The sequence below is a fragment of the Chiloscyllium plagiosum genome, unplaced genomic scaffold (genome assembly GCF_037043375.1).
Source record: "Chiloscyllium plagiosum isolate Xiang-an unplaced genomic scaffold, Cpla_swu_hap1 HiC_scaffold_19, whole genome shotgun sequence".
Classification (NCBI taxonomy): Eukaryota; Metazoa; Chordata; class Chondrichthyes; order Orectolobiformes; family Hemiscylliidae; genus Chiloscyllium; species Chiloscyllium plagiosum.
The window spans coordinates 21815978-21837429 of NW_028270157.1; the positions used below are offsets into that span (position 1 = coordinate 21815978).

The window sequence follows — 21452 nt, forward strand, 5'->3', positions numbered from 1 at the left end:
ACAAAGTTAATGATTTTGCGGGGAGAATGTCACATTGGAGAGAGTGGTTTGGTGAGAAGCGAACATATATCCGGTATTATTACAGCCCTGAGTTTTGTAATTTTACAAGCAGAGAACACTGCAATCCAACTCCTATGAAACAATCTGTGGTCCACGCAAAATAGTATTTGACTAGTAAGAACAGTTTTTGGTGGGTAGGACGTCTGTGCTCAAGCCTTGATCCTGCGGATGATGCACTGCTGCCTACTTAAGTGCTTGATTGGCATTTAATTCCAGCTCTTCAGCTCGGGAATCAGACCCTCATCACTTCTATTAAATTCTTCACCACCCCCAAAACAAAAACCCATATGCAGATACAGCCACTGAAGGATGCACAAGATAAACTGACAGGCAATACTGGAAAAGGTTCAAATTGTGAAGTTATTCTGCCTCAGCATTTACCAGGGTACTGAATAAGCCTGACATTTGAATAAATAAATAAAAATACATTTAAGATAGAAATAGGAAAGCAATTAATAAACTAATTAAATTTAGGAAGGCTTTATGTGACGAAATAGATTGATGTGTGCATTTTCATAAAGTTAAGGAAGAGTCATTGAGGGTGCTCTTACACATTTGAATTTATATAATATGTGCATTAGCAAAAGCAATAATGGTGGCTGGCTAATGTTGTACCTGTAGTGAGATAGAACAAGTCCAGGGATCTTTAGACCAGTTGGAATAGTGTTGTGATAAAAAAGATAAAGCAATACCTGCTCAAAGATCTGGTATATATACACCTGAATGATGAAAATGAAAAGTAATCAGCACATAAGGGAACATTAGGTTTGGCGAACTTTATAGTATACTTTGAGAATTAGGAAAAAGTGTTGGCAAAAGAAATCTTGTAAATCATAGACTATGATCTTCAAAAGACCTTCATACATTGACTCATAACTAATATCAGGACGTGCAAATCAGATTACACATAGCAGAATTGGTACTAACCTGGCTATAAAGCAGAAAAGGGACATTAGGGATTGAAGTTAGCTACTAAAACTAGTAAAAGGTATGGAGTGATGGTTTACAGGAATTGGTGATGGGATCATTGTTTTTCAGTTTACATCAATAGCTTGGACTCAAGAATTGGAAGTACAATTTAAAAATTCGTGAACAACAGTACTTGGGAGGTATGTTAATACGAAAGAAGAATGCATCAAAAGGCATAAAACATTAATAAACTGGCAGAATAATGAGTAATTGACAAAATTAATTTTAAGCAAATGTGAAATTGTGCATTTTTGTAGGATAACTAAAAGTAGCGCATGTTGCGGAAGGAGGAACAAGGTGGTCATGGTGTACATATACAGAAATCATTATAAGTTGATCAATAATAAAGCTATCCTCACAACAGCATTCAGTTCTAGAGGGATAGGATTGAAAAATAGAGATGTTGTATTTAACAAGAATTAATCTTTGGTTAAACGATGTTTGGAATGCTGTACAGCTCCAATATCCATTTTGTAAACGGCATGTAAAGGCATTGGAAAAGATGCAAAGAAACCTCACAGGGCTGACACCTGAACTGAGAGAATGTGGCTATCAGGAATGGGCAAGCTGTATTATCTTTTCTATAAAACACTGAGGAATGACACGACAAAAAGTTTTTATGATAACTAAAGTGATAGACAGGATAGACATAGAGAACAAGTCTAAAACTATAGGTAATGCAAATAACATACTCACTAATAAATCCAACAGGGAATTGAAGAGAATTTTTTTAACAGCAGTAAGAATATAGAATGCACTCCCACAAATTCCACCCAATAGCATTGGTGCGTTTAATGGGAAGCTGAATGAACAAATGAGAAGGAATCAAGTAGAAGGATGTGCAGGTACAATGAGATGAAATGGTGTGGTCAGAAGCTTTTTTGGAGCATAAATATCAGCGTTGACTTGACGATCCAAATAACCTGTTACTGTGTCGTGCACTTGAAATAGTTCAATATGATAAAGAATTTGGGTAAAACTTTCTGAACAATTTGTCATTTGTTTCCTACCTGTTCTCCCGCTGCAGTATGCCTCGTTTTTTAAATTTCCACTCCTTACAATGACTGCAGCCTTATATAGCCGTCCAGGGATGAGTCCTAAATCGTTTATTACATATTCTCTGATATGCTTCTCAGCGGACACATTCAGCACGACAGAGGAGTGGTTGAGCAGTTGAATCAGGTAACTCTCCCAGTCTCCAGTAGGGGGCAGCCAGCTCATTCTCAGAGAGCTTGTTGAACCATTGCTTGCCATTGCCAAGTTTGAGACACTTTGGGGAACTAAAATAAACATTAAACAATTCATGTACCAAGGGTTAATTTATTTAACAATCAGCAATTAGACAAAATGCATATCCTTATTTTTTCCAACAACAATAAATTAAGAAGTTGCATTTTACATGGTGCCTTATCATTTCCTCAAGATGTCTCGAAACATTGAAGTTTAGTCATTGCTATCACGTAGGTAAATATGGCAGATGGCCAACCTATGCACAATAAGATCCCATAATTGACATATGAATGATACAAATCTGTAGTTAGGTGACGTACTGTGAGAAACAAATATGGCTAGGAAATTTTGGGACCTGCCTATACTTGGTTTTTTTGAAACAGTCTTTCATGACATGTGGGTGTTGCTGACAAGGTTGTTGTCCATTCCTAATTGCTTCGAAGAAATTGGTAGTTAGCTATGTTCTTGAACCACTGCTATTCATGTGGCACCAGGCAGGGAGTTCCAGGATTTTGAGCAGTGAATAGTGCTTTTCAGTGAAAGGGAATATGCAGCATTTTCTCCCTACTGCCCAGAAATGCCAACCTGAAGCGCTGACCACAAGTCAATCGATGGGAATGGAAGCCAAACGTATGGGAATTGGGACATCATGTTGAGGTTGTACAGGATGTTGGTGAGGCCTTTTCTGGGGTATTGTGTGCAATTCTGATTGCCCTGTTACAGGAACAATATTATTACATTGGAAAGGGTTCAGAAAAGATTTACCAGGATGTTGCTGAGAATGCAAGGGTGGGGAAGCATATTTTTAAGGTGAGAAAAGATTTAAAATGGACATGAAGGGCAATGTTTTTACACAAAGAGTGATTCATGTATGGAATGAACTGCCAAAGCAAGTGTTGGACGCAGGTACAATTATTACATTTTGATAAGTTAATGAATAGGAAGGGTTTAGAGAGATATGGGCCAAGCACAGGCAGGTGGGAGTAGTTTAGTTTGGGAGCATGTTCGGCATGGACTAATTGGACTGAAGTGTCTGTTTCCATGCTGTATGACTTTATGACTCCACAACTCTATAAATGAAGCAAACTGACATTTAAATGTCTTTTGTAATTGCCAAATAAGTTGTTCTTTATCACAAATAAAACAAATTGTAAATATTGAAAAAGAAATGTTTCAAGTAGACAGTAGACCTGACAAGGTATAAGATCATTTTCAGATCTTTTTTAATTATAGAATCATAAAATTCCTACAGTTTGGAAGCAGGCCATTCAGCCCATTGAGTCCATACTGACCCTCTGAAGAGTATCCCACCCAGAACCACCTCCTTACCTTATTCCTGTAACCCTGCATTTCCCATCATTAATTCATCGAGTCTACACATCCCTGGACAATGGGATGTGGGCATCACTGACAAGATTAGCATTTGTTGCCATTCTTATTTGCCCTTCAACTGATTGGCTTATTGTCCCATTTTAAAGGGCAATTAAATACCTTGTTGTGGGTCTAGAGTCACTTGTAGGCCAGACCAGATAAGGACGGCAGCTTTCCTTCCCTGAAGGGCATTAGTGAACCAGACGAGTTCTTCATGAAAATTGTTACATGGTTGCCATTAGACTAACTTTTAATTCCAGATTTTATTGAATTTAAAGTTCATTATCTGGGATTTGTACCAATCTCCCCAGAATATTAATTTGTGCCTTTGTGTTACAAGTCCCATGATCACCTGCCCCAAGATATCCATTGGATTAAGGTTTCAGGTGTATTATGATTATAAGTTCAACATAACTTTTTTGTTCCCAGTTGCCACGACTGTCGTACCATTTCATAACTTCCTAAATTCAAGTTATTTAGAAAATTAAAATCCTGGATGAAATAGCAGTATTCCACATGCACTCAATTTAACAGAAAATTGTATGATACTCAAACCATGTCAAAAAATCATTTGGTTTAGTTATAGTGAACATGAAGGTATGTGACCGGGTGCAACGTTAGTATTTAAATCTCTGACTCAACAAGTTCTAAGTTCAAGTTTCATTTGAAGCTAACAAGGTAGTTCAATACTGAGGAAGAGCCAACATTTTGGAACAGCTGTCTTTTAGTTACAATGTTAAACCAAGGTCCTGCTGCCATCTCAGATGATCATAAAGCATCACAAGGCATGTTTGAAAGAAGGGAAAGCAAATCTCCTAGTACGCCAGTTTATATTTATGTCTCAACCAATGCTGCTGAGAGACAATCTAATAATTTACTTCATTGCTGTTCATACAACCCTGCACTATAACAGTTATTACACTTCAAAGCTTTACATTAGTTGTAAATTGCTTTGAGATAGCACAAAGTCATCAAAGTCACTAAAAAAAAACTTATTTTACTTCATTACTCATGTCATTCAGTAAACATTATAATTTAATAGGGAATAATGAATATTTGTAAGTGATTACAAGATAGAAGCTAATCTAATTTGGTCTGTAATAAAGTATGTCATTTGAAATTTCCACATTTTTAAACATTGTACATCTGCAGCACCTTCTATTCATATTTCAGATTATATGCCCAATAATATTAAGGAGACCAATTGATATGTTTAAACTTACATAACTATTCTTACTCTCAAATAATCCCAGGATTTGACTACTGTCTAGAAACCATTTTAATTCATTGATTTTAAAGTTTAATGGGATACTTTTTTTATCGAATATTAGGTATGATTTAAGTGCTGACAGATTGTATGCTCCGAGTCTTTGAGAGATGCCGAGTCTCATACTGAAGAGTTAGTCACTGTGACATACTATGAGGAATGTATTAAGAAATAATTTTACAGCTCATTATTGAGATTTAAATGACCAACACATACGTTTCACAATAAATGGTCCAGGACAAAATGACATTTAACTGCTTGAAACTAGCCTTCCATTCTGCTTTAGTTTGAAAGGTTCTTGCTGCAGCATTTGGTACAGTCTTGGATTATTTTGAAATATCACATGGTGTTATTTAATTCCAACAATCAGTGAATTTTAGTATGTTTGAATATTATCAAGTTATAATCGGTCAGATCTATTTACACCTAATAACTTATGGTGATTCCATTGTCAAAACCTAAATCCTTAAAATCACCTTGGAGGGTGGGAGCCAGCATTGAGCTGATGTTCAGTAGACCAGCATCTGTAGCACCCACTTTCACCTAGTTGATTTTAACCTTACTGCGAACCCTCTCCAAAGTACTGCGGCTACTAGATCAGGTCAGAGGTTGGACATTCTGTCTGATCATCTCCTGACTCCCTAAAGTGTCTGTGTAACCCACAGAACACAAGTCAGCAATGTGAGGAAAAACCTGAATAGACAGTTGCAGCTAAATGGAAACAACATCATTGGGTCAAAGCAATCCACTTGATCAGCACCTCACCTACCCTTTAAAGATTGACTCCCTTCACCATCACTGTAATGTAACCGCAGTACGTACACTGTCTAAAGCAGTGCTTCAAAAGTTATTTACCCTTGTGACCTCCATTTGGGTATTTGAGAATAGCTGTGATTATAGACCTACATATGGGAGGCACGTGGGAGCAGTGAAGGGGGGAGAGAGTAGGAGAGATATTTGTGAAGATAATGGTTGAGGGCATCTATTTCAACTGGGAGAATAGGAAATCTGTGAGAGCAGGGAGGGAAGATGGGATAGAGAGAGTGTGAGGGGGCTTTTGTAGCACAGTGGTCTTGTCTTTATGTCTGAACCAAGAGGTGTGACAGAGCATTTCTGAACAAGTTGAAGAAGAAACAGAATGGGGATGGAGATCTCTGGGGTGATTGTGGGGAGGTCCTATTTCTCCAGGGTTTTTTTCCAAACAGTATTCAGGCCTCAGGGTACAACACAGTGGTGCTGTGCTTTTCCAGCACCACTCTAATCTTGACTCTAATCTCCAGCAAAACCTAAATCCTTAAAATCACCTTGGAGGGTGGGAGCCAGCATTGGGCTGATGTTCAGTAGACCAGCATCTGTAGCACCCACTTTCGCCTAGTTGATTTTAACCTTACTGCGAACCCTCTTCAAAGAATGCCTACCTTGAAGAAGTTATCCTCCTCTCTCTACAAGGATCTCAGTGAGTCCCTCTCTTACTGCAACCCCCAGGTCATCTCCTCAGGGCACAACAGCCTAGTCCACACCCACTTTAAAAACATATCTGACCCTTTAAAGTGACCTTGCAGCTTTTAGCACTGGGTCAGTGCACCGCAGCAGATATTGCTGCCTTGGAGTTCATGATCCCAAAATTCCAACTCTCAACCCCACAGTCTGGAATCCTTGATTGAAAGGATGCACTGCTTCCCAAGCCTTCAGTCTCTACCTCCATAATAATAAGAGCTATGGGACTATTCACTTCAAGTCACACACCAGCTATGACTTAGGCACAGGTGCCTATTCCTTCATTGTCACTGTATCAACATGCTAGAGCTCCCCAACCTGCAGCGCTCTGTGAGTTATTTAGTCATGGATTGCAGTGCTTCAAAAAGAAGGATGTATAATAAATGTTGACCTTGCCATTGATACCCATATCTGAGAACAAATATTGATGGAAATCTCACTGGAAAGCAATTATTTATTACAGATAGCAAATGACATTATGACGATTCAGTAACAGTGTAATTTCAGTTACTGTGCAGGTCTTACCAGTTCTGCCACTACTTGCAGCTACTGCCTGCAGCTTTCCCCTGATGGTTTTGACAGTGATGTTATACAAACGCCCTGGAGTTAACCCGTGAAAGGCGACCTTAGATGTACTTGATTGCAAACTCTTGGTTTCTTTCACAGTTCGCCGATAAGACAGCGTGACATTATATGAATCCACATCTCCCACAGCTCTCTTCCAAGAAACTAGGAGGCTATTACAGCTGCTGTTATTTGATGCAAACACAAATGGAACCTTTGCTGGAGCTGAAAAGAAAATAATATATGTTTCATTGTTGTTATCATTTATCAATTAAAGCATGGAGTATGGTGTATACTGCTCAAGGAAGTTTAATATTTAAATAAGCTTCCTTCTTCATTCATGGAAATATTTGAACATTGCACTATTCCCTAATGTCAATTCTGTTAATGTATATCAAGATAATTAGTGTCATTTCAGCTTAATTACTTTATATTCATTTTAAATGATGACTATGAAAATGGGGGAAGGGGGCTCAAATAAATCCATATTATGTTGTTTCAACTATATTTAGGCAGAGTATTGTTTTATTTTTATTCCTTGACAGGATTGTGAGTATTAATGGCAAGGCCAAAATTTGTTGTTCGTCACTAGTCACCCTATAGAAATTAGTGAACCCAGATGAGTCTTATAACAATTGATAATAATTAGCATGGTCACCACCAATAAGGCTTTTCATAATAGGTTTTGTAAGGCAAGTTAGGATATTCATCTAGTCGTCTGGATTTCTACATTAGACAGGACTATATGATACCATCTTGCCCATGTTAGTAGTTGTATTTTTGATTTTATAACATAACTGAATAGTGACAGATTTAATTGTGCAAATCTTGAAATTGCTATCTATTGGCCCTTCATCAGGAAGGGCTCTTGCCTGAAACGTCAATTCTCCTGCTCCTTGGATGCTGCCTGACCTGCTGCACTTTTCCAGCACCCCACTCTTGACTCTGATCTCCAGCATCTGCAGTCCTCACTTTCTCCATCTATTGGTATGTGTCAGAAGGTTGTTTCCAAGGGGGAGTTGATTTTAAATTCCAGTGAGTGTTAGATACTGTCTTTAGTTTAATTTGAGGTCTGCCAGACTGAGACTGATCTTTGTAGCTGCTGCAACCCCAGCTCTAACAGAACTTTGAGGGCAATGACTTTAATTAAGGGTCCCATTTGAGGCCAGCATTTGCAGTCACATTGCTTTGGGCTCCACAGTTCCTGACTACCAGGATTTCTAAATGGATCAAAGCATCAGCCAAATTACTCTTAATAACAGAATCACCATGCTTATTCTGCACTGGAAGTTATTAATAACTAAAGAGGCACTTGTTTCTGATTACCTTCTCTTCATTAAAATGCTGTTTTCAGCTCAAAAGATAAGATTTTGAATCATGAAAGATTATGATTAGTTTAAAATTATGCTTGTGGTTTTAAAATATGCTGAGAGGGTCTTGCAGTGCAGTATTATTTTCCCTGCTTTTTCTGGGTCAGACAACCCTGGGTTCAAGCCCCACCACTCCCAAAAATAAGCAGCAACATTTGAGATTGTAATGAAAAAGATGATCGTTGTGATGTAACCCACACCTTTTTGAACCAACGGAACATAAAAGTTCCAACCCCTGACTCCTGTGTAGTATTGACCTCACATGTTTTTGGACACTAGTTTTTAAGTTAGTCATTCATTATAATCATACATTTACCCCAATGGAGATGTGAATGGTCATCTTCTCAGTTACCTGTCTGCACAGATTTTGAACTGATGGTTTCTAGGTCTCCCGCTATACTGATCACGGTGAGATTGTAGAGTCTGCCAGCTGTTAATCCCCTGAAAGTGTGGTGGTTGGTCGAGTTGGCAAAAGTGTTCTGCTGGACAACATTTCCCTCATCACTCAGAGACAGTCTGAAGCTGTCCACTTTCCCAGGGCCAGGAATCCAGATTGTGGTGAGACTGTCTGGTTCCCTTGAAATCTGGATATCCTTCACCCCAGAGGGAACTGGAGAGATCAGAGTTAAATACATTTGATCAGATAGGTCGATACTGTGACATTCTTTTAAAAGTATGCAGATTACAGTTAATTACACTTGGCATCTTAATCCTATACAGTTGCAAAAGACCCATGAGATAACAGATTGATGGAGATAGGTATGAAGTTTAAGGAAGGTGGCATGGGCCCATTAATCAAATTGTGATTGTTTATCTTGCATCCAATCTCTGGAGAAGGTGGCAACTGTTTCACCACATACGATTGCTGAGAACAACACAACATTGCCAGACGTTAAAAATTAAGCTTTGCATCCAGTTCAACAGAGGCAGCTCAGAACACTGACTAAAACTAATGTTAGCACAGAGCTCTGTTAAATGAACTACAGTCGTTCGAGAAGGCAGCTCACCAACATCTTCTTAAGGGCAACTCGGGATCGGCAATAAATGTTAGAGAAGCCACCATCCCTGAATGAATAGAAAAAAAACAAACTGATTGGAAATATTTTAAAAGAGATCACCTTGGAACGTTTTTTAATCCATGCAATTAATACAAGAGGAGCAAAGCCAAATCATGATGAGACCTTTCAACCAACAGCAAGAGATGAAACACTTTGTATGGGTGTTAATTGTGTAATTGAGAAACTTATACAAGCAGGCACTGCATCCTTACAAACTAGTGCCAAAGATCAAAGATGCCATCTAGTTCTCTGGTACTGTCACAGACCCAGAGTTAACAATGCTAATTTTTTCCATGTTAATACATTTCTTATACACAATGCAAACTGATGCTTGTTAACTCTGGGCCTGTTACAGTTTCACGTAGAGTTTTAAACATTAGTTCTTTGGATAAGAGCAACAATGGCAAGGCTAATATTATTGACAGTGCCTACTTCCTTTTGAAAAACTGATTAATGTAGACACTTGCATAATGTTGCTGGGGAGGAATTCCAGGGTTTTCACCTGATCACAGTCAAGGAATGGTGGTATAGAGTAAAGTCATGTCCTGGATGGCTTCAAGCTTCTCGAATATTATTGGCCCCATACCCATCCAGTCAAGTGAAGAGTATTCCATCAAACTCTTGTGATGGTGCACAGGCTTTGGGACTTATATTGTATATTCAATCATGGAATGAAGGCATCATTGGCTAGGCCAACTTTATTGCCCATTCTTAATTGTCCAGAGGACAGTTAAGGGTCAGCCACATTACTGTGGTTCTGGAGTCACATGTAGGCCAGTCTGGGTAAAGATGGCAGTTTTCTTCCCTCAAGGACGTTAATGGTGGGCTTTTCCCAGATAATCAACAATGGATTCATGGTCATTATTTTACTCTTAATTCCAGATTTTTAAAAATTGGATTCAAATTCCAACATCTACCATGGTGGGATTTGAACTTGGTCCCCCAGAACATTACCTGGATTAACAGTCTAGCAATAATACCACTAGGTGAGTAGCTCACCTATAGTTAGGGAGTGACCTACTTTCTGCAGGATTTCCAGACTCTGACCTGCTCTTGTGATCAGAGAAATCACAGTTAAAAAGCAGCGCTGAAATCACATCCAGTGATTAGATTAGATTAGATTAGATTACTTACAGTGTGGAAACAGGCCCTTCGGCCCAACAAGTCCACACCGCCCCGCCGAAGCGCAACCCACCCATACCCCTACATTTTACCCCTTACCTAACACTATGGGCAATTTACCATGGCCAATTCACCTGACCTGCACATCTTTGGACTGTGGGAGGAAACCGGAGCACCCGGAGGAAACCCACGCAGACACGGGGAGAATGTGCAAACTCCACACAGTCAGTCGCCTGAGGCGGGTATTGAACTCGGGTCTCTGGCGCTGTGAGGCAGCAGTGGTAACCACTGTGCCACCGTGCCGTGTTTTGTTGGAAGTTAATTTTAGTGTTTCATTTCATATTAGGCTTCACTGTCAGGACTCAAAGTGGGGGGGGGGGGGGTGTGCAGAGAACAAGCCAACTGAATTCTGGTGGATATGTTCATCAAACATGCTTCATACATCAGCACGTAATGAACAGAAGCAGGAGAAAATCCTATGGCCTGTTCGCACGCTGGACCATTCACTATGATCATAGTTAATATTGGAGTTAAACCTGATGGTCCTGCCCATCCCTTGACCTCCCTGAGAGAGCAACAATCTTTCTGTCTAAACTTTACATGTATTAAATGATCGCATAATCCTCTGACCTTTTGTTCTAGATTCCCCAGCCAGAGGAAGCAATGTCTCAGTGTCGACTCTGCCAAACCCCATTGTTATCTTGAATGTTTCATTGTGATCAGCTCTCATTCTTCTAAGCTCCAGAGACTTTAGATTCAATTTGCTCACCCTCTTATCATAGGCAATTTCTCTCTTCCCAGAGACTAATCCACTGAACCTGCCTCTAAAGCGCAGGTACAGGTAGACAATCATTTATCCAAAATTCCGAAATCCAAAATGCTCCAAAGTCTGAAGTTTTTTTGTGAAGTTCTTTTCTCATTAACAAGGTTGTTTGGTATGCAAACAGTTAACCCAAGTTGACACCCACTTGATGCGTGTCACTCAGGTGCAACATGTGGGGGCGTGGCCCAGCACTGGCAGGCCTCAATTCTCTCTCAATTCCTGTTTTACTGAGTGAGTCTGCTCCTCCGGTGGTATTTTTAAATATGTTACCATCAAACTGTCACTTATTCTGAAATTCAAAAAATTCTGAATTCTGAAAACCAGCTGGTCCTGAACATTTCCGATATATGCACCTGTATATGCTTCCTTAAATATGAAGATCAAAACTGCACACAGTATTTCAGATGCAATCTCATCAAAACCCTGTACAATTGTTCAAAGGCTGCTTTATTCTTTTCCCCAATTCCCCTTGTGATAAAGACAAACATGTCATTTGTTTTACCAATTGCTTGCTGTACCTGCATAGCAGCCTGTTGTATTCCTTGTGTGAGCGCATGCAGGTCGCTCTGAACATCATGATTTGGAGGTGCCGGTATGAGACTGGGGTGGACAAAGTTAAAAGTCACACAACACCAGGTTATAGTCCAACAGGTTTTTTTTGGAATCACTAGCTTTCGAAGTGCTGCTTCTTCATCAGGTGGTTGTGGAGCAGAATCATAAGACAGAGACTTTATAGCAACAAGATTGAGTGTCATGGAATGTAATATTAAATAAATTTAGCTTATGTCTTTCATCTTTTAGAATGACCATGTTAGTTTCAGTTCCTTCATATGTAACTCCCAGAATCTTTTTAAAGTTACATCCTCAAGATAGCTTTTAACAAAAGGTGCCATCTCAGCTCAGATAATGCATTAAAGGTGTAAAGTTAAAGTCTGTTTGTGTCCTAATGTTAGGTCAGACTGATTCTATTTCTAAAGTGGGCATTACAGAATATTGCATAGATTTATGCAATTTTTGAGCGAAATAGAATGTAATTCTACAAGTACAAATTCACCCCACAAACGTATGTGTGTGTATATATAGTGTAGTGGGGTCACATGAACTCAAGAATCCAGTTGAGGCTATCATGGGTACCGAACTTTGCTATCAGCCTCTGCACTTTGTGTTGTTGCATGTCCTGAAGACTGCCTTGGAGGATGATCACCCGAAGGTCCTTGGCGGAATGTCCCGGACTGCTGAAGTGCTCCCCGTCTGGGAGGGAACACGCTTGCCTGGTGATTGTTGTGAAGGGTCCATTCATCCGTTGCCATAGCCTCTACCCTGACACATACAGCCACTTGCACATACTCACTTGGTCTCCCCCAGCATACACACGCATATAAAAGCTTGTGGGGTGAATTTGTACTTGCAAAATTACATTTCAGTTTGCTCAAAAACTTCATAAATCCATGCAATATTCTGTAACTCTCACTTTAGAAATAGAATCAGTCTGACCTAACATTAGGACACAGACAGACTTTAACTTCACACCTTCAATGCATTATCTGAGCTGAAATGACACCTATTGTTATAAGCTATCTTGAGGACGTAACTTTAAAAAAGTTCTGGGATTTACACATGAAGGAACCGAAACTGACATGGTCATTCTAAAAGATGAAAAACTTAATCTAAATTTGTTTAATATTACATTCCATGTCACTACAATCCTGTTGCTATAAAATCTGTGTCTTATGATTCTACTCCACAAGCACCTGATGACGAAGCAGCGTTTCAAAAGCTGGTGATTCCAAATAAACCTGTTAGACTATAACCTGATGTTGTGTGATTTCCAACTCTGAACATCAACATTTACAAGTTTCAAGCCTTGCAAAAATAACTATTCTGCTTTTCTATTCTTAAGATTGAATGTAACCACTTTATATCTGATCAGGATCCTTGATGCCCAGTCCCTTAACATGTCTATGTCTCTTTGCAGCCTCTTTGCATCCTCCTCAGCTTACATTCCCACCCAACTTTGTATCGCAAGCAAATTTACGCATGTTATTAAATAAAAACTGAAAGAACCATGGATACTGTATATCAGAAACAAAAACAGAAATTGCTGGAAAAGCTGAGCAGGTCTGGCAGCATCTGTGAAGTGAAATCAAAGTTAACGTTTTGGGTCCTGTGACCCTTCCTTAGAACCGGACCCAAAATGTTAGCTCTGATATCTCTTCACAGATGCTGCCACACTTGCTGAGCTTTTCCAGCAATTCCTAATTTTTGTTACGTACATTATTCTCTATCTTTAAGTTGTTGATATAATTTGTAAAATGCTGAGGCCCAGCACTGATGATAGTGCCACTCCACTAGTCACAGCCTGCCAACTTGAAAATGTCCCATTTATTTATTTATTCATTCAGGGGATTTATTGCTTATCCCTAGTGCCCTTGAGAAGATGGTGGTGAGCTGCCTTCTCGAACTGAAGCAGTCCATTCACAGTCAGTACATCCACAATGCTGCAAGGGAAGAAGTTTCAGGATTTTGACACAGCAACGGTGAGGAAATGGCAAAATATCTCTACTTTACTTCCCATCCATGAACTGATGATCTATCTATGCTAATCTATCACCCCAACTCCACAAGTCCTTATCTTATGTATTAACCTTTCTGGACACCTTTTGAAAATCCAGGATCACTACTGGTAACCTGTATTTTTCCTATAGATACATATTCAAAAAGTCCAAATAAATATCTCAAACAGGGTTACCCTTTTGTAGAATGATATTGACATGTTCTAATCAGGCTACACTCTTCTAAATGCAGTGTCAAAATTCCTTAATAAGAGATACAGCACTTTTTCAATGACTGAAATGAGGCTAACTCATTTGTTTTCCTTTATTCTATATCTTCTGTTTTTGAATAGTAGTGATACATTTCCTAACTTCGAATCCGTTAGAGCCATTCTAGAATGTAAGGAATTTTAGAAAATTGTAGCCAGTGCTTCTACTATTATTATAGCTATCTCTTTTAGAACCCTAGGATGTAGCCCATTAGGTCCTAGAATTTGCTGGCTTTCAGATCCCTGATTTTCTTCAGTATACTTTCTTCACTGATATTATTTATCTCTATTTCCTTCCTCTTATTAGCTCTTGGATTACCCTCTAGTTTAGTTAGTAACTTATGTCTTCTAGTGTAGAAGTAGAAATAAAATAATTATTCAACGTTTCTTGTCATATCTTAATTCCAGGAAACTGTTGTACTGCAATCATGTTCGGTAGCTGCAGCATGGGTCTCACTGTGGCTACAATTCATTTATAATGCTTGGCTCAAACTCAGATTTTTCTGCCCAGGTGAGTTTGCACATTTTGGAGATATAAACTGGCATTTTCAAGCTCATCTGCTCTTTTATATCAACAAACTTCTCTTCATTAAAGTATAATTAATTATTTACTGTGATGTACGGTCCATTATAATGAATGGTCATAGAAAATAAAAACTACATGATTTTGATTTTCCAAGAAGCAATTCCTATAGCTAAGGCTTAAACACCAGGTAATTTCTAGCACAGATTTAACCCTACAGTATCACAGTAATGTTTAAGCTGTGAGAAAATAGTTTATCGACCTCAGGTACCCTTCCAAACTATTGATTCATTTTCTCATAGGATTAATCTTGCAAGACACATTAATAAAACATTAAGCAACAGTGGATGTGATATTTCATAAGTAGAAAGGACACTTGTAAGATTTCAGAAAATGTTGTATAGTCAAAATTAACTCTTAATTTTATGCTGAATATGTTATGCTCACCAAATCAGCAAAGAAATCCATAACATTTTTACACCATTGTAACTTACTTGTGGATCCAAAAGTGTGGGGTCCATCACAGCTCTTGTTTCCAGCATGTGCCTTTATAGTGAAGCGATACCTGCTGCCTGGTGTCAGTTTTAGAAAAGAGGCTTCTTTATTGTGGGAGCTCCCAGGGATGTGGATGTTCTGAGTTTCCCTATTGTCCATCCCAAATAAACTGACTTCGTAAAAATCAACATTCCCAGGGGCTGGAGTCCAAAACACATGGAGACTGGTGGAGGTTGTCCTACTTTTGATCACTTCAAAGCTCTGGGGTGGTTTGGGATCTAAAAAAAATGTAAAGATGATATTAAAACAGACAAACAAAATTGCTGGAAATACTCAGCAAGTCAGGCAGCATCTGCAGAGGTGGAGCAGTTCTGCCAAAAGGTGGATGATCTGAAATGTTAACAATGTTCCTGTCTCCATGGATGCTGTAAGGCTTACTGACTATTTCTGGCATTTTCTTTCATCTATTTCAGATTTCTAACTGCTGCAGTATTTTGCTTCGAGATGAAAAGAGATCTAACAAAGAAATTAAACAGTTATAGAGTCATAAGAGTCATTCAGCACAGAAACAGACCCTTTGGTCCAACAAGCCAAGCCAACTCCAAACCCAAACTAAACTCATCCCACCTACCTGTGCTTGGCCCATATCTCTCAAAACATTTCTTACTCATGCACTTACCTAAATGTCTTTTAAACATTGTAAACACATCCATCACTTCCTCTGGAAATTGATTTCACACACAAACCATACCCTATGTAAAAAATTTGCCCCCATGTCTTTTTAAAATTTTCTCCTCTAACCTTAAATATATGCCCCCAGTCTTGAAGTCACCCATCCTAGGGAAAAGATACTTACCTGGCTTCGAAGTAAGGACACTACCATTGCACCACAAGAGCCCCTAAAGCTTGCATTACTTAACACCTTTACTGCTACCAGATATCCCAAAGCATTTTACAAACAAGAAACTAATTAAAGAGTATTCACTATTGTAATATCTATATCCCTCATGATTTTACAAACCTCTATAAAGTCATCTCTCAATCTCTTATGCTCAAGTGAAAAAGTCCCAGCCTATTCAGCCTCTCCTTATAACTCAAACCACCATTCCTGGCAATACCTTGGTAAATCTCATCTGAACCCTCTCTAGCTTAATAATATCCTTCCAATAACACTGCGACCAGTTCTTGTCTGTTCACTCCTCAAATTCAAATTTATTACTTAGTGCAATGTCTGAATGCTTATTTCTGTTTTAAAATGTGATGTGCTTTAATTCTCTTTCCTGGAAAATGTTTGTTCTGAATTTTCTTCCTTATTTTGTATCGAGACTGAGCAGCCAGATTGCACTAAGTAATATCTTGAACTATGAGATACACAGTATGTGTCACTGTCCAACTTTTGAGCACAACTGTGATAATTCAATTATATATTGTGCTGTATATTAGTTAGGATTTATTTGTGCAGCCATTAAATCAAAAACAATATAATACAAGACTTTAAATAACTGTTCACTAAACAAAAGATAGATGGAAAATCATACAGCCTGCACAGAATACATATAACTGATGAAGGATAAAACAAGAGTAAGGCCAGGCTGAATTCAAGACATTTTGAGTCTAGAACATCTGTTTTTTACTTTGGCAGTTGCTAAAGCATGGAGCAAAGCAACACAATGCATAACATCTATCCATTTATCCATCTGTACCTGTCTTATTTAATCACTTGTTTACCTCTATGTAAACATTGGCCTCCTCTTTATAGCTTTTGAAATATCTGTGCAGCCGCAGTATACTGTGTTGTTGACACTATGCTTTGATTTTAACGATTAATATCCATCACTTATTTTAATATGTGCAGTAGTAAAGTGGCCAGATCACATTTGTTTAATTATTTCACCCGGGACAATATACATATGCCTTAACTCTAAGTCAGAAGGCTCTGGGTTCAAATTTCACCCCAGGTATTAAGCTCAGAAATCTCGGCCAACACTCCAGTGCGGTACTGAAGGAGAGCTGGACTGCCAGAGATGCAGTCTGTATGATGAGACTGAGGCTTGTTTGTTCTCTCAGATAAAAGAATAAGATGGCATTAATTGGAGAAAAGTTGCTTGGTATGCTAGTCAGTATTGATCCCCCAAATAACAGCATGAAAATACATTTAGTATTTATGGAGCTTGTTGCGCAAAAATTGGCTGTCGTGCTTGCTACATTACAAGAGTGAATACTCTTTAATTAGTTCCTTGTTGGTAGTATTAAAGGTGTTAAATAATGCAAGCTTTAGGGGCTCTTGTGGTGCAATAGTAGTGTCCCCACTTTGAAGCCAAATGGCCCAGGTTTAACTCCCATCTGCTCTGAATAGGTTGATTAGAGACTATCTATAATGCAAGTCTTTTTTCCTCTCAGTAATAAAGTTGTTTGCATTGATCATGCCTTTGACCTTAAATTGGTATTTTCAGAAAAGTACTTTAAATAGAACACACCAAATCTCTCGGACTATTGAAATCCAAAAGATTCCCAGGTTTTATATTTAAAAATACCTAAGCAATTGTATTAACACAGAAAGGGAAATATTAGCACAAAGTCACAATGCTGAGACAAGGTTCTTTTGAAGGATTTTATAACTTTATGATTCTATGACTGATTTTCCAGTTTCCTCCATTATCCATTATCCATTTTTATTTTCCTTTACGCAATTAAGGATTTCTTTCAGTATTAATCACTGCTTGCAGCAAAAAAATTTCCACATTCCAACCTCTTTCTGTTGCAAATTTGCTCAACTTTTCTTAGTTACTTAGGCTATTTTCTCTGGTATGGTCTTTTTTAAGTCTAAATATTAAAAATGGTGAACTAATTTCCCAGCTCTCCAATTAGGGATCAGAGGTATTATTTTCCTTTATTTTAAGAAAATCTATTGAGCGGATGGTGTGGTCGGCAAATTCCCATGTGTTAATGCCAATAGTGAGGTAATTAAATGGCCAAGGATGTTAGGTACAAATCTTAGAACCTGGTTCACCCCAGATTATGACTGAGATAAACTGGGGAGATATTGGCCAACTCTCTACACATGTTATGTACTATATAGTAGGTGGAAACCCTAATCAAATTATTGGTAAATTACTAAATCGGATAGCAACGAATATATATGTAAAGTCTTATACTGAAACATTATGTTAAATAAAAAGGAACAGGTTTCTCGGAGTGTATGAACAACCCAATCCAATCCTTTACTGCAGCATACAGGCCGAGATTTCAGGTTGCGTGTTTCGAAGGTTCAGTTGGACAGTACATTCCCTATCTACTCAAATCTATTTGGCAACGAGAATAAAATACTCAGACCTTTTCTAACATCCGTTAGAACAAAGGAACAATACTGGCGGGGCTCAACTACTCCTGGCTCGGCTCAACTTCAAACCATTGTTGCATATTTAGGGATTGGCCTCTGTCCAGTAATATCACCGCCGTTCACATCTGTACGCACTTGTACGGCCTAAATAAAGGTCCCCTGTGGAGGCAGAGTGCCAACGGGGGGGGGGGGGGGGCAGTGGGTTTGGAAATAATCTCCTCTCCTCGAAAAACAGCTCTTGCCATGATAATTAGCAGAGGTAGAAGCATAATTCTAATGTGTGCATAGTTAATATTTAAGCGAGGAACTAATCATTCATATTTAAAAACAATGTTCGGACACATCTCTGACGCAAGTGAGTCGTGAACCTGGAGTGGTTGGCCCAGAGGGAGGGACACTACCACCGTACTACAATACCACCGTTTTTTTTTGTCAGCTTTAAGCTCGAAGTTATGAACTAAGCTTCTAAGTAAGATATTGGACATGGAGTGAAGTGACATATCTTTCAGTCTAGATTCCAGCCTGTCGTCAGCTGTTTTCACTTTCAAAATGTCGACCCTTTCGATTTACTTTCGAAAGGTGCCTGAAACTGTTCCCCACCACTTTCTGCAGACAATTTGTTTTTCCCTCGTGTGGAAAATAACCACCTCCGGGCACTCCCCTATAAAGTAAATCCAGTATTACATGGCAATGTGTTATTCTTTTTGTTTTAATCCAGCCTCCTCAATGGTCGAGTTCATGCCCCTTTAACAGAAGAGTTAACTGTGGCTGAGGAATTGCTGTCTTTGCTCAGCCTGGGTTAAGTGTGCGGACTGCACAACACGCTGGTTTAAGTTGGTGCCGCAGGCTGGCTGTAGACGCCACCCAGTGGCCGCTGTCTGGGAATCCTCCCAAGAGTTGCTGGAAGTTCCCGGGACGTTATGTTTTTTTCTTCAGGTGAAACTGGTTATTGACACCCCCACTAACTTCCAACATCGCCCCGCCGCACCACTCCCCACGTATACTTCCCATGGATATGTCAATTTTTAACCCCGGGAAGAATTGGAATTTCAAACTGAGGCTGTGCCACATTTTAACAATGGTCTTAACTCTATAAATACATTAATAGAAAGCGTCATTATATAATAGAACATATAATTCCGTATCTGGGTAGACTATGATGTGGAGGTGCCGTTGTTGGACTGGGGTGGACAATGCCACAAGTCACACGGCACCAAGTTATAGTCCAACAGGTTTATTTGAAATCACAAGCTATGATGTCGTGCGACATCTGACCTGGTCAACTAACGTATTGTATCATACATTTAATAACATCTAATACCTTTGTTGATAGCCCCACCCCCACCCAATTATATATAATAAGTTTCCTCCCGCCTCTTTCGTTCGTTTCTATGATGTCCAGGTCTGTACCTTACCTGTCTGCACTGTTATATTTGCCGATAGCCCGTCAGTAAGCGACACAATCAAGAGCCGGTGTAGTCTGCCCGCCTCCAGCTCGTTCACCTCACACTCGTAGGCAGCTCCGCTGGACAGAGCGGGTTTGCAGCTCTCCACCCAGGACTGGTTCCATTTGTAAGCCACGCTGAAGTTGCAGGCGCTCCCCGGGCTGTTCCACACAAGGTGGACGGTATCCCCGGTCTGGCTGATGCCAGTCATGTTAACCGCGCATCTCTCAGCCTCCACAATCCCATACTGGAATGAAAAGTAAGACACACGCAAACAAAGCAATTAATCCAACATTTCCTTCCAGCGCACAGCGTGGGCGAACTTTATAAATGGTTTGTAAATGTCCCTGTGCTAGTACAGCACTTGAATAATTCTGACAAAAAAAAAGATAGGTTTTGGAAACTTTTGTTTTGCATTCATCAACATTACATTGTTGTTGTTCCCTTTCACATTTGGCAATTTTTGCAAATATCCTAAAGAGGAAAAAGTTACGCGTGCCTCTTTTTCCCGTAAACACATTTTTTTCCAAACGTACATCGTGGGTGACTGAGTACGAGACCAACAAACAAAAAACGCAATTGTAGTTTAATTTCACCTTAGAACTGCAAGTGTTATTATGCTTCAGTTCCAAAAATCAACAGGCGACTCTGCTGAAGATCACCGGGATATTAAAGAGGTTTGGCAGGTACTTTTACCAGAACTCACCTTGAACAGACAGAATGCCATCCATAGCAATATGGACCCTGTTTCAGGTCCCAGCATTGCGTGTGTGATTCTTATCCACCGGTTCTCCCGGACTAAAAGGTATGTTACATCAATACTGTACAGATCTGTGAGTGACAATCTCTACAGCGACCAGTGATCTTTCCAAACCAGCACTTTCACACAATCCAAATTCTTGAGGGAGTTCTGTGTTGCAGAGAGAGAGAGAGAGACACCTGTTGACCGCAGAGAAACTCCTCGATGTGCTCCCAAAGTATTCCCGAGGTTAGTTTATCTCTCTTGCGATGGGGTCTACTCGAGCACTCCGCTGGAGTAAGGCGGGTAGCAGTGGGATCGGCTGGAATCTGTGGCGTTGGGCTGGAGCTGGCTCCCAGTGTACAGGGAGACGGTGTGAACTGTGGGCTGGAGTTCCCACGCTGCCATCCTGACCCAGTCACTCAGCTGAACCGCTTCCATTGACTTCCTCAATCAAGAGTGAATTTCCTCAGCTCTTTCCAAAGTATTAATCCAGGCTTGGGACTTAATTTTCAAAATCCCTACGGCCTCGCTTCGAAAAGTGCAAATCCTCCCGGCATCTAATCTTGGAGTTTCCGAGTTGTGAAAGGCAGCCCCCAAACATACCCTCCACTCTCGCGACCCCTCCTCCAACTCCCTCCTCCTGACTGCACTGACCCTCCCAGCTCCTTCACTCAGACCTACTCTCACTTTTTTCGGGGATAATCTGTTTATTTTCTTTACCTCTCGTGGACGAGCCGCCTTTCCCTTCTCCTCCC

At 39.6% G+C, this 21452-nt stretch overlaps 1 protein-coding gene across 2 annotated transcripts in view; it reads right to left on the bottom strand.

Moving 5' to 3' along the window:
- The window catches only part of LOC122559761 (receptor-type tyrosine-protein phosphatase beta), a 112385-nt gene that overhangs the window by 54043 nt on the left and 36890 nt on the right, over nucleotides 1-21452 (bottom strand). Inside the window, exons 1-6 of one of the 2 annotated variants that reach the window (XM_043709747.2) lie at nucleotides 20662-21297; nucleotides 19926-20202; nucleotides 15170-15448; nucleotides 8681-8938; nucleotides 6920-7183; nucleotides 2040-2309 (exon numbers count right to left, since the gene is read on the bottom strand). In XM_043709747.2, coding sequence (XP_043565682.2) covers nucleotides 2040-2309; nucleotides 6920-7183; nucleotides 8681-8938; nucleotides 15170-15448; nucleotides 19926-20202; nucleotides 20662-20718 — 1405 coding nt within the window. In that variant the 5' untranslated portion in view covers nucleotides 20719-21297. Of the gene's footprint in view, nucleotides 1-2039; nucleotides 2310-6919; nucleotides 7184-8680; nucleotides 8939-15169; nucleotides 15449-19925; nucleotides 20203-20661; nucleotides 21298-21452 lie in introns of those variants that run through there. The other variant, XM_043709746.2, reaches the window with a different exon arrangement.